This window comes from Ascaphus truei, chromosome 11, assembly GCF_040206685.1.
Source record: "Ascaphus truei isolate aAscTru1 chromosome 11, aAscTru1.hap1, whole genome shotgun sequence".
In the NCBI taxonomy this organism is placed as follows: domain Eukaryota; kingdom Metazoa; phylum Chordata; class Amphibia; order Anura; family Ascaphidae; genus Ascaphus; species Ascaphus truei.
In genome coordinates this window covers 35,401,060-35,411,059 of record NC_134493.1, presented here as the reverse complement: position 1 = coordinate 35,411,059, position 10,000 = coordinate 35,401,060, and the positions used below count along the sequence as shown (strand labels likewise).

The window sequence follows — 10,000 nt, the reverse complement described above, 5'->3', positions numbered from 1 at the left end:
TTAACAGGAACATCTTTATTTGCATGGTGGGCCAGCTGCCCTCCACAATGGGTGAATTTAGCCCTCCATTGTTCACCGTACTTCCCTTTGAAAGGTATGTCCTCCTAATGTAGGGATTCCCTATCCCCGCAGGGATATCTCCCTGTGACCAGGTCCCTGGTCACAGTTCCAACACTGTCCTTCTAACAGCTTCTTAACTCCTCCTCCATAACTCAGCAAACACTCTATTACTCTCTACTTCCAACTTCTAACTTTTGATCAGTGCTGTGCCTTATGTATCCTCTGGGGCTGACACAACTCTGACATCACTAACCGTGGAGTCAGAGCCTGTGACCACTCCCATCCATACATAGGGCACCTCACCAGGGTGTGAGGGCAAACCTCCATATTTACTGCTGGCATGCCCATAACTTACCAGGCCTTACTGTCAGCAGGAGAAATGACTGCAGCCATTTTACAGCATGGCTACACATGGTATGTACCAGAGGCGCTCACTGCACTGCGTGCATCCCCTGATACATGGTATGTACCAGAGGTGCTCACTGCACTGCGTGCATCCCCTGATACATGGTATGTACCAGAGGCGCTCACTGCACTGCGTGCATCCCCTGATACATGGTATGTACCAGAGGCACTCCCTGCACTGCGTGCATCGCCTGATACATGGTATGTACCAGAGGCGCTCACTGCACTTCGTGCATCCCCTGATACATGTATTTATGGGATATTTGACATTTGTGGCGGTATTTAATGCTACAGTACTCCAACGCTCGTGTACCAGGGAGAATTTGTGGCGGTATTTAATGCTACAGTACTCCAACGCTCGTGTAGCGGGGAGAATTTGTGGCGGTATTTATTGCTACAGTACTCCAACGCTCGTGTAGCAGGGAGAAATTGTGGTGGTATTTAATGCTACAGTACTCCAACGCTCGTGTAGTAGGGAGAATTTGTGGCGGTATTTAATGCAACAGTACTCCAACGCTCGTGTAGCAGGGAGAATTTGTGGCGGTATTTAATGCTACAGTACTCCAATGCTCGTGTAGCAGGGAGAATTTATGGCGGTATTTAATGCTACAGTACTCCAACGCTCGTGTAGCAGGGAGAATTTGTGGCGGTATTTAATGCTACAGTACTCCAACGCTCGTGTAGCAGGGAGAATTGGATACTTCAATCAAGTGAATGGAAGATACTTCATCATGACATTTGCTTCTTTAGGCTGCGGCCCTGCTGGTGCTGACCGCGCTCATGGTTGAGAGCGGTGACGTCACCAGCTCTCCAAGCATTAGCGCCGGGTGTCCTAGCTATTTCGCAAGCGCACAGGGGGGGGGGGGGGCGGTTAGGCAAGCTGAGCATGCTTCAAAGTCTTTTTTTTGTTTATCTAAGCACCAAGCGTGGGTGAGCGTGTGAGCGCCCGCGCACGGCGTGAGCGGGGACGGGACAATTTAAATTGCCGAAACTAAACTTGGCAAACACCCCGCGGTCAGCACGCTCAGCGCTAGTGTGGCCACAGCCAAAGGCTGCGTCCATAGAGGGGCAGACCGTGCGGACGCGTCTGCACGCTGAGCGATCAGACTGCCTACAGGCAGTGATCGCGTCTATACAGCGTGCGGGCGGAAGCGGGCGCGCGATGCGCATGAAATCAGTCAAAACTGATTTCTCGCGTAATAGGGCGGTCACGTGAGCGGTTCGCCCAATGAGACGGCTGCTGTGTCTATGGATGCAGCCTTAGCATGAGCGCCGGGTGTCCTGACTATTTCGCAAGCGTGCGCGGGGGGCGTTGCGGGCAAGTTGAGCACGCTTGAAAGTTAAATTTTTTTGTTTACTCAAGCACCAAGCATTAGTGAGCGTGTGCGTGCCTGTGCACCACGTGAGCGGGGACTTACACATATAGATTTATGTAAGTAAAAACGGCAAGCACTGCGCACTCAGCATCCTCAGTGCCAGCAAGGACGCAGCCTTACTAGAGATGAGAGGATGAGTTGGAAAAAAAAAAATTCTCCAAATATACAACAAAAAATGTCAAAAACTGAATATTTGTAGTTTTTTCCAGAATGTTTTAAGTCTTCTTTTTTCTTTTTAAATATATTTTAATTCGAAATTCGGAATTTTCGAATATTCGCTCATTTACATTTTTTTTCCATGTAATTTTTTTTTGCAAATGTTTAGCATTGTGGTGGATAAAATACTATTTTTGCAGCAAATTCGAACTTTGGCGAAACAAACCGCCCCCCCGTCTCTTGTTGTTACTCAGCCCGGGCTGCTGATTACAGCACTTCCAGCTCTCTGTTATAATCTCATGTGACACCATATAATCCCTCTCCTGATAGGAATGCCCGTGTCACACATGGAAAGTTACTGGCTGGATTAGTGTTTAAGCGTTGACAACCAGAATCTGAAATCACCCATTATCTGAAGTACTCCCCATCTCTCACAAACGCATGTCATTGAAATTGGCTAATCTCCCACACATGGTTTTCTGACGCCCCCCTCCCCTCCGCACCTCCCCCCGATGGTATATCAGAGGCTACAGAGGGGGCATTTTCCTGCAAATCTGATGGGTGAGGAGTGAGGACACGGGCAGGGAGGATGGCATTAAAGGTAAGTGGGAAGCTCTATCCAGGTAACTATTTGAATGAGCTAATATTTGTGTTTTTTTTAAATATTGCACTTATATCATGGGGCCTGGAACACGCCTCTCACTTCCAAAACAGCACAAGATTTATCAAGTGAAAACGATGAGAATATATTTGATAAGTATTCTTTTTGTTTTATTAAATAACCCCTAAAGCAGCGACTGAAGTGGTCCTGTGGTACCTAAAGTCCGTTAAGGTTATTACAGGGGATGTAACGTTACATTGTTTAGGTCAGGGGTGCTCAATGCCATTTCTCAGAGTTATTCCCTAGGGTTATTCCCCTCTCTCCGCTCCAGTAAAAGCCCTGTTTCAGGGTCTGCGTAAGAGTAACGCCAAGACCTACACAACATCACGTTATCGGAAGATAACGCAACATTATCCTATAATGATGATAAAAACGACAATAATGACATTACGCCTATGCATGCTAATGAAATGTAGTATGGGTGTTGTTTTTGCCTATAATTAGCTTTGTGGATATGGCGTTAACTCGGGAAACATAACATTCGTTCCCGTTATCGACGTCGTGTTATGTCCCTGATTTAACAGAGCGCAGTGCATCTAGGCCAAAGCAAGCACAAAGCACAGCTTGGGAAGGTGCGCGGTACCTCACACACTGCAGACTCTGTTGAGAGGGAAATATATGAGGAATTGAAGCTGGGTTTTAAACACGTCACTGCATTTGAGTTAGTGGAAGTTATAGCTGCCGTATTTCTCTGTGACAGATTAGCAGAGCTGTGCCGTCCTGCCGCGCAGCTCCTGTACATTCAGGCACCGTGTGTTTCTATCAACCGTATCACGGGCTGCGGTTATCATTATGCTGAACCCCCGCCAAATATCCACTGAAACTCAAACACTTTTACCAGTTAATTCGCTGCAAAGTTTATATTGGGAACAGCCTCTAACTGCAGAATCCTTTGAATTGAAATATATCACATAGAAGTGTGTGTGTATGTGTGTATGTAGGTATGATATATATATATATATGTAGCCCTTTTTCTGATGCTCCCAAAGAGACTACTGGTCCCTGTACACAATCTGTGGCTCCAGGAGATCTGAGCCCCCGCTAGCTGGGAGCCTGGGGTAACACTTATAGCGCAGCGCCTCCACTTACCCAGGCTCCCCGTGATGTGAGATTCCCCTGGGCAAGAAATACAACAACAAACATATGAATGCAACCAGTTTTACTGTAACGCAATAATACCTTATCACTTTATCATATTAATTCACACATAGCATATAACCTAACACATAACCTATAACACTATCCTTAGCAGCAACGCCTAACACCCTAATAACTGGTACCGTCCTTATAACGGTAGTGGCTTAGCCACGCTCCTAATGAGTACTGTCTCTGTGCCGCCACCGGTTGCCCCACACACCGTATCCATGTATGATACTATCTTTGTATAGGCTCAGTCGTTTGGCCACTTCGCTCAGTGTCCCCAAAGAGTTATACCTAAGGCGGGATCAGCGCCTGTTGACCGGTGTTGGTGCACTTGATGTAAATAATACCTTCCGGTCACGGCGGTGACCGGCAACAGCTTCAAAAAGGATCCGTCGATCCGACACGTGGCCTCCAGATATCACGGTGTCCAGCCGTCTGGTCCCAGATGACTGCAACCGCCGCAACTCTGTGCTTTGTCCCTAACTGGTACTCAGTAAGGGGTGATGTTCGCTACCACTATAGGGCTTCCCTGCAGCACTGCAACCTACCGTGACTTTAAGGATTCTCCTAGGGGCCTACGGGGAAGAACTGTCCTATGCAGGCGGGTCCTTGACCCCCTGCACCCACACTACCTCTTCCTTCACCTCCCGGATCCCCTCTCACTAGCTCAACCTAATACCTGCAGCAACCGCACTGCATGCAACCTTGTGTCCCCTTGTCAGCGCACACAGCACTGACAGCTGTGTCACTGACAAGACTCCACACCACACACACATCTAGGGTCCCTACCTTAGGGCCTTCCCTCAGCACCTACCCACTACACTAGTGGGGATTGGGGTCTGCCTGGGACCTGGGGATTACCTTACCTGGTGTAGGAGCCACTTGCTCCCTACACCCTGCCTCCCCCTTCCTGCTCCCAGCTCCAACTGATTCTGTTAAGCCCGCGAAATGTATCCCTTTCTCCCTGTCTGAGAATCCTTGGCCCTCATTGGCCACTCTGGGACACCTGGGGTGCTTGGCCCTAAGCCTCGTGGGAACTGTAGTCCCGTGGAGGCTGCTTTTGCATTGGGGCCGTGTGCGCGCTTGCACTGCGCATGCGCGACTTCCTAATGGCCGCCGCAACCCCCGCACCTTACTGCACATGCGCGACCAATGCTCATGCGTGCGCAACCTGTCATGGCGGCCTCCGCTAGCTGGGTGCGCCGCAGGGCCTCGGAGCGCTCCCTGTTCCGGACCCACCTTCTCGGCGTGCCGGCGGGTCCGTCGCTGTCTCCGGCGGCACCCGCGACCGCTCGGCACGCTACGAAGGGGGTCGCTGAGGCTAAAAATAGACCGGGGCTACATATATATACATACACACATACACATACACACACACGTCTTTCTATGTGATTATATATATATAACAATTGGTAAAGTGTAGACAGCTCTCATTAAATATTTTTGCACCTGACTGCACCAGTTCCATATACTATATATCATTACTCACACAGAAATGAGCACCCCTCTCTATAAATAATTTTAAAAAATGGTAGCGTGTACATGTATCATAAATATATAAAAGCAAAATACATCACCCCACGGGAAGTCTGGAGAGGGGACAGAGCACAACTGAAGTCACAAAGAAACAAGGAATGTAGTGTAATCCAAACTGAACACAAACATTTAAGCTCTGAGATACTAAACATTATTTAGATATGGAACCTAAACAATAAAACAAACCACAAAAATCAGAAAGAAGGTGTTGAATGGCAGAGTGCATTCACTTTATTGCAGCTACAAAGTGCATTAACCCCCTCACTGCCAGAGCGGCAACACGCATTCTTTGGACTACGCAAGTGGAATGAAGAACATGGAAGAGGTGCCATTGGAATAGATTGTTGAAGACGTGATGCCTAATTATCTTTCTTTGCTCACTGCTCTGTGTTTCTTTGTGTCCTTAGTTTGAAGCATCATATCCCCAGGGAATCTGCCCAGGATGGACTGTGATAGTAAAGGGAGAGACCAGTTCCAGGGAGAATGAGTAAGCCAATGACATGTTCAGCTTTTTTCCCCCCCTGAAGGTCTGATTCCAGCAGAAGTGAGCATAAAGCGGGTCTATATTCACCAAGTTACGTTACCGTGATGTTAACGGAAATTATAGGCTAAAGCTGTTAAATTCCGGGCATTATTGAAATCCCTGCTCTCTGATTGGTTAAAATTCCGGGTATTATCCAATCAGTAATGGCCCGGAACTTTTGGCACCCAGCCAAGTTTTTCAGCCAATAAGCTTTGTTTGTGTGTGTGTGTGTGTGTGTGTGTGTGTGTGTGTGTGTGTGTGTCCGTCCGTCCGTCCGTCCATCCGTCCAGCAGGGTGTTTTATTGATCTGTCTTCCCAAGCAACCAATCAGAGCCGAGCCGACAAGAAAAGCCGGGTCAGCGGGAAATTCAAAACAGCTAAGGGGGATGCGCAAGCCTGCCACATACCCCCTCAGCCATCCCAATGCCACCCGCTGGGCAGGCTCGACTAGGTCTGGCAGAACAAGTGGCATCCCGGAGGACTGCCATTGATCTCCATCTTTCCCTGCTGACCAAATGCTGTTCACACCTCTGGGCATCCTCTGGCTGCTTTGAACTCCGATGTCCAGCAGACATACCCGGCGCCTATGGGTTTACACTGGCTGCCTGTTTGGACATCGGTTCAGATTGTTTAAACACATTAAAACTATATTAAAGTATATTTTAATACACTTTGAGTCTCTGGGTACAGGGAACAGAAAAGGAAAAAATGTTGTCATTTTATTTCTGTCTGTCTGCCTTATTCCCCCACACACTTTCCCTTGGACTCAGGCTGGACTCTCCGAGTCCCCCCCCCCCCCTCCAACCTTATATACGGTTGGTGCACCCACAAACCCTATACTGGTTGTGGGTCACCATGGCACTAGCTGGGCTACCCCAAACAACCTAGGGATTCCCTCAGCTACCGGAATACATGTTTATCCCTGTGCCTCATTCTCCTTTCTAGGCTGTGCTGAAGCAGGGTTCCCTAGTGGTGAGTCGCGCTTGCGTTTTCAACGGGAGATATGGCCGGGACAATGCGCCTACATGTATACGAGAATCAGGGCCTGATTCCCGGTTACATTTATAAGGGAACGACAACTCCGGACCCCAACCTCCTAGGCACATTCTGTCAACGGTCCCTCCACAAACGCCCCCTCCCCCCTTGAAACTCATACACAAGCAACCCCTGCGTGACTGCATGCCCGGAAAGGGAAAAACACAAAAAATGCTTTTATTACAAACAGTATAATGCAGTGATACAATGTTACTGGGCCCATGAGCTAACTCTCTTGGACCCTTATACACGGAGCAGGGGTAATCCAAACGGGCTTGACCTTTATTATAGAGCCTGGTTAACCCTCCCGTCACAATCCTATGTTCCAAGTATCTCAGGTTTGATCACCTCTCACGTATTGTACAAAGCAGCGTTTGGGGAGACATGTACATCACTGGCTACTCGAATGAAATGGTCTCTCTTCTCTCGTGCTCTCTCACTCTCTCTTGTTCTCTCCCTCACAATCTCCCTCCCCATGGAGATTAGTGTATTTTGGCCTCAGAGGGAAGGTAGCAACTGATTGATCTATACAATACCATCCAATTATATGAATGATAGTCTAACAATACTCCTGATCAGCTTGCGATGTGCCCTACTCTTGGTTCACAATCATGTCCCTTTTGTGACCTGGCAGGTTTGAAATCAACTTCCTCAGTGATTCAGGAGACCAGATTGCTTTACATTTCAACCCTCGCTTCTCTGAGGGCAGTATCATCTGTAACTCATTCCTGTCCAGCCGCTGGGGTGAGGAGGAACGTACTGATACCTTCCCCTTGGAGGAAAAGGAGCCTTTTCAGGTACAGTTTGCAATCTTTCAGGGAGGTGTAATTATAAACAGCAGTTGATGTGTGATAGTGAATGAGCCGAGTACCTGCATTGAAATAAACAAGGATCATTTATGTTTTTACAAATGCACATTGTGAATGCGGGAAAAAATACAATTCTTGTGACACAACAACATAACTTGTTTATGTCCTACCTCCTGTGACACAACAACATAACTTGTTTGCGTCCTCCGTTTACACAAACAAATTTAATTATTTATGTACCATCCAGGTTCCGGAATACACGTTGATATAAAAATGAGTAAAAATACAATCAAGGAAACGTCCCGCTCAGAACCAAAAGTTCACTCCTGACGGAGTATCCTTTACTGAAATACAGGACCTTGCCTTGATTTATATTTCTCTCCCCAATTTATACACCGGAAGTGAACATATATCTCCTTAAACCTTTATATGGTGACAGCAACTAGTATATATATATATATCGATATCTACTATATATTTCTGAAAGCACTGTATGTCTGCGTCCCTAGCGGCAATCTCATTGGTCCCTTGGCCCGCCCGCCCCCGCACACCTCTCATTGGCCTGAGGTGGAGTGACGGGCCAAAGGACACACAGGGACACACAGGGACACACACACACACACACACACACGAGAGTAGGGGGGGTGTTACCTACATTAGCGGGGCTCACAGTGTTAGCAGCACCCGCGTGCACCTCCTCTCCCGTGTCTCCCGCGCTTTCACCCCGCCCCACCCCCCCTCCCCGGCGCCGCTACAGTCAGCGGGACACACACACTATTATTACCCCTTCAGCGCCCCCCCCCACCCAGTGTCAGCGGCCGTGCGAGACCCCCCCTCTATATCTCCCACCTCTCCCCCCCCCCACACATATACATGCCCCCCCCTCCCCGGCGCTACAACTCACCCCTTCCCCGGCGGGGGAACAGCCAGTGGCCAGGCAGCCTGCCTCGCGGCGCCGAGTACCCAAGATGGCGGCGCCCGGGAAACACAGCGGGGGAGCGGCCACAACACGCTGCCTCCTGCCTCAGATCCACGTGGGACCTGCCGGACGGGTGAGTGAGCGGCCTTCACCTCCCCTCACCCACCCCTCACCCCCGTTCACCTCCCCTCACCCCCTTTCACCTCCCCTCACCCCCTTTCACCTCCCCTCACTCCACTTCTCCCTTCCACCCCCATTTACCTCCCCCCCTTCACCTCCCCTCCACCCCCCCCTCTTCACCCCCCCTTCACCTCCCCATTCACCCCCCCCTTCACCTCCCCTTCACCTCCCCTCCACCCCCCCTTCACCTCCCTTCCACCCCCCCCTTCACCTCCCTTCCACCCCCCCCCCTTCACCTCCCTTCCACCCCCCCCTTCACCTCCCCTCCACCCCCCCTTCACCTCCCCTCCACCCCCCCCTTCACCTCCCCTCCACCCCCCCTTCACCTCCCCTCCACCCCCCCCCCCTTCACCTCCCCTCCACCCCCCCCTTCACCTCCCTTCCACCCCCCCTTCACCTCCCCTCCACCCCCCTTCGCCTCCCCCACCCCTTCCCACCGCCCCCCCCCCTCCTTCCCACCGCCCCCCCCCTCCTTCCCACCGCCTCCCCCCCTCCTTCCCACCGCCTCCCCCCCCTGCCGCCACACACACCTGCTGCCTCCCGCCCCTACGCACCGACATCACTGACCCACCGCCTCACCGCAGGACCCCCACTCACAGACAGCACTCACAACCCACGCGCCACCCGCCGCCTCACACCCTACCAGGACCCCCACTCACAGACAGCACTCACAACCCACGCGCCACCCGCCGCCTCACACCCTAGCAGGACCCACACTCACAGACAGCACTCACAACCCACGCACCACCCGCCGCCTCACACCCTAGCAGGACACCCACTCGCAGACAGCACTCACAACCCACGCACCACCCGCCGCCTCACACCCTAGCAGGACACCCACTCACAGACAGCACTCACAACCCACGCGCTACCCGCCGCCTCACACCCTAGCAGGACACACGCCTCACATTTTTACATCACTTATGGCAGGGGGGCGCAAACTTTTTTCCCTGCGCCCCCCTGCCGGCTGTCCCCTCACTCCCGCGCCCCCCCCCAACCCCAACTTACCCTCGCACCGGCGTAATGACGTCACGTTGCCATAGCAACGTGACGTCACATGACCTCGCAGCGTCATTTTGATGCCGCGTTGCCATGGCGACGCCGGGAGGAAGCCGCCGGAGCCACGGGTAAGTATGGTTTACAGAGGCCCTGCAGCTCCCCCGGCACTTAATTTAAGTGCCTTCGGGAAGCGCGCGG

The 10,000-nt window shown here is 51.1% G+C and overlaps 1 protein-coding gene across 1 annotated transcript in view; it reads left to right on the top strand.

The window, feature by feature from the left end:
• The first annotated feature begins 2,439 nt into the window (after positions 1-2,439).
• The window catches only part of GRIFIN (galectin-related inter-fiber protein), a 174,134-nt gene continuing 166,573 nt past the window's right edge, over positions 2,440-10,000 (top strand). Inside the window, exons 1-3 of the mRNA XM_075565612.1 lie at positions 2,440-2,598; positions 5,745-5,824; positions 7,530-7,692. Of these exons, the coding sequence (XP_075421727.1) occupies positions 2,587-2,598; positions 5,745-5,824; positions 7,530-7,692 (255 nt within the window). The 5' untranslated portion in view covers positions 2,440-2,586. The remainder of the gene's footprint in view (positions 2,599-5,744; positions 5,825-7,529; positions 7,693-10,000) is intronic.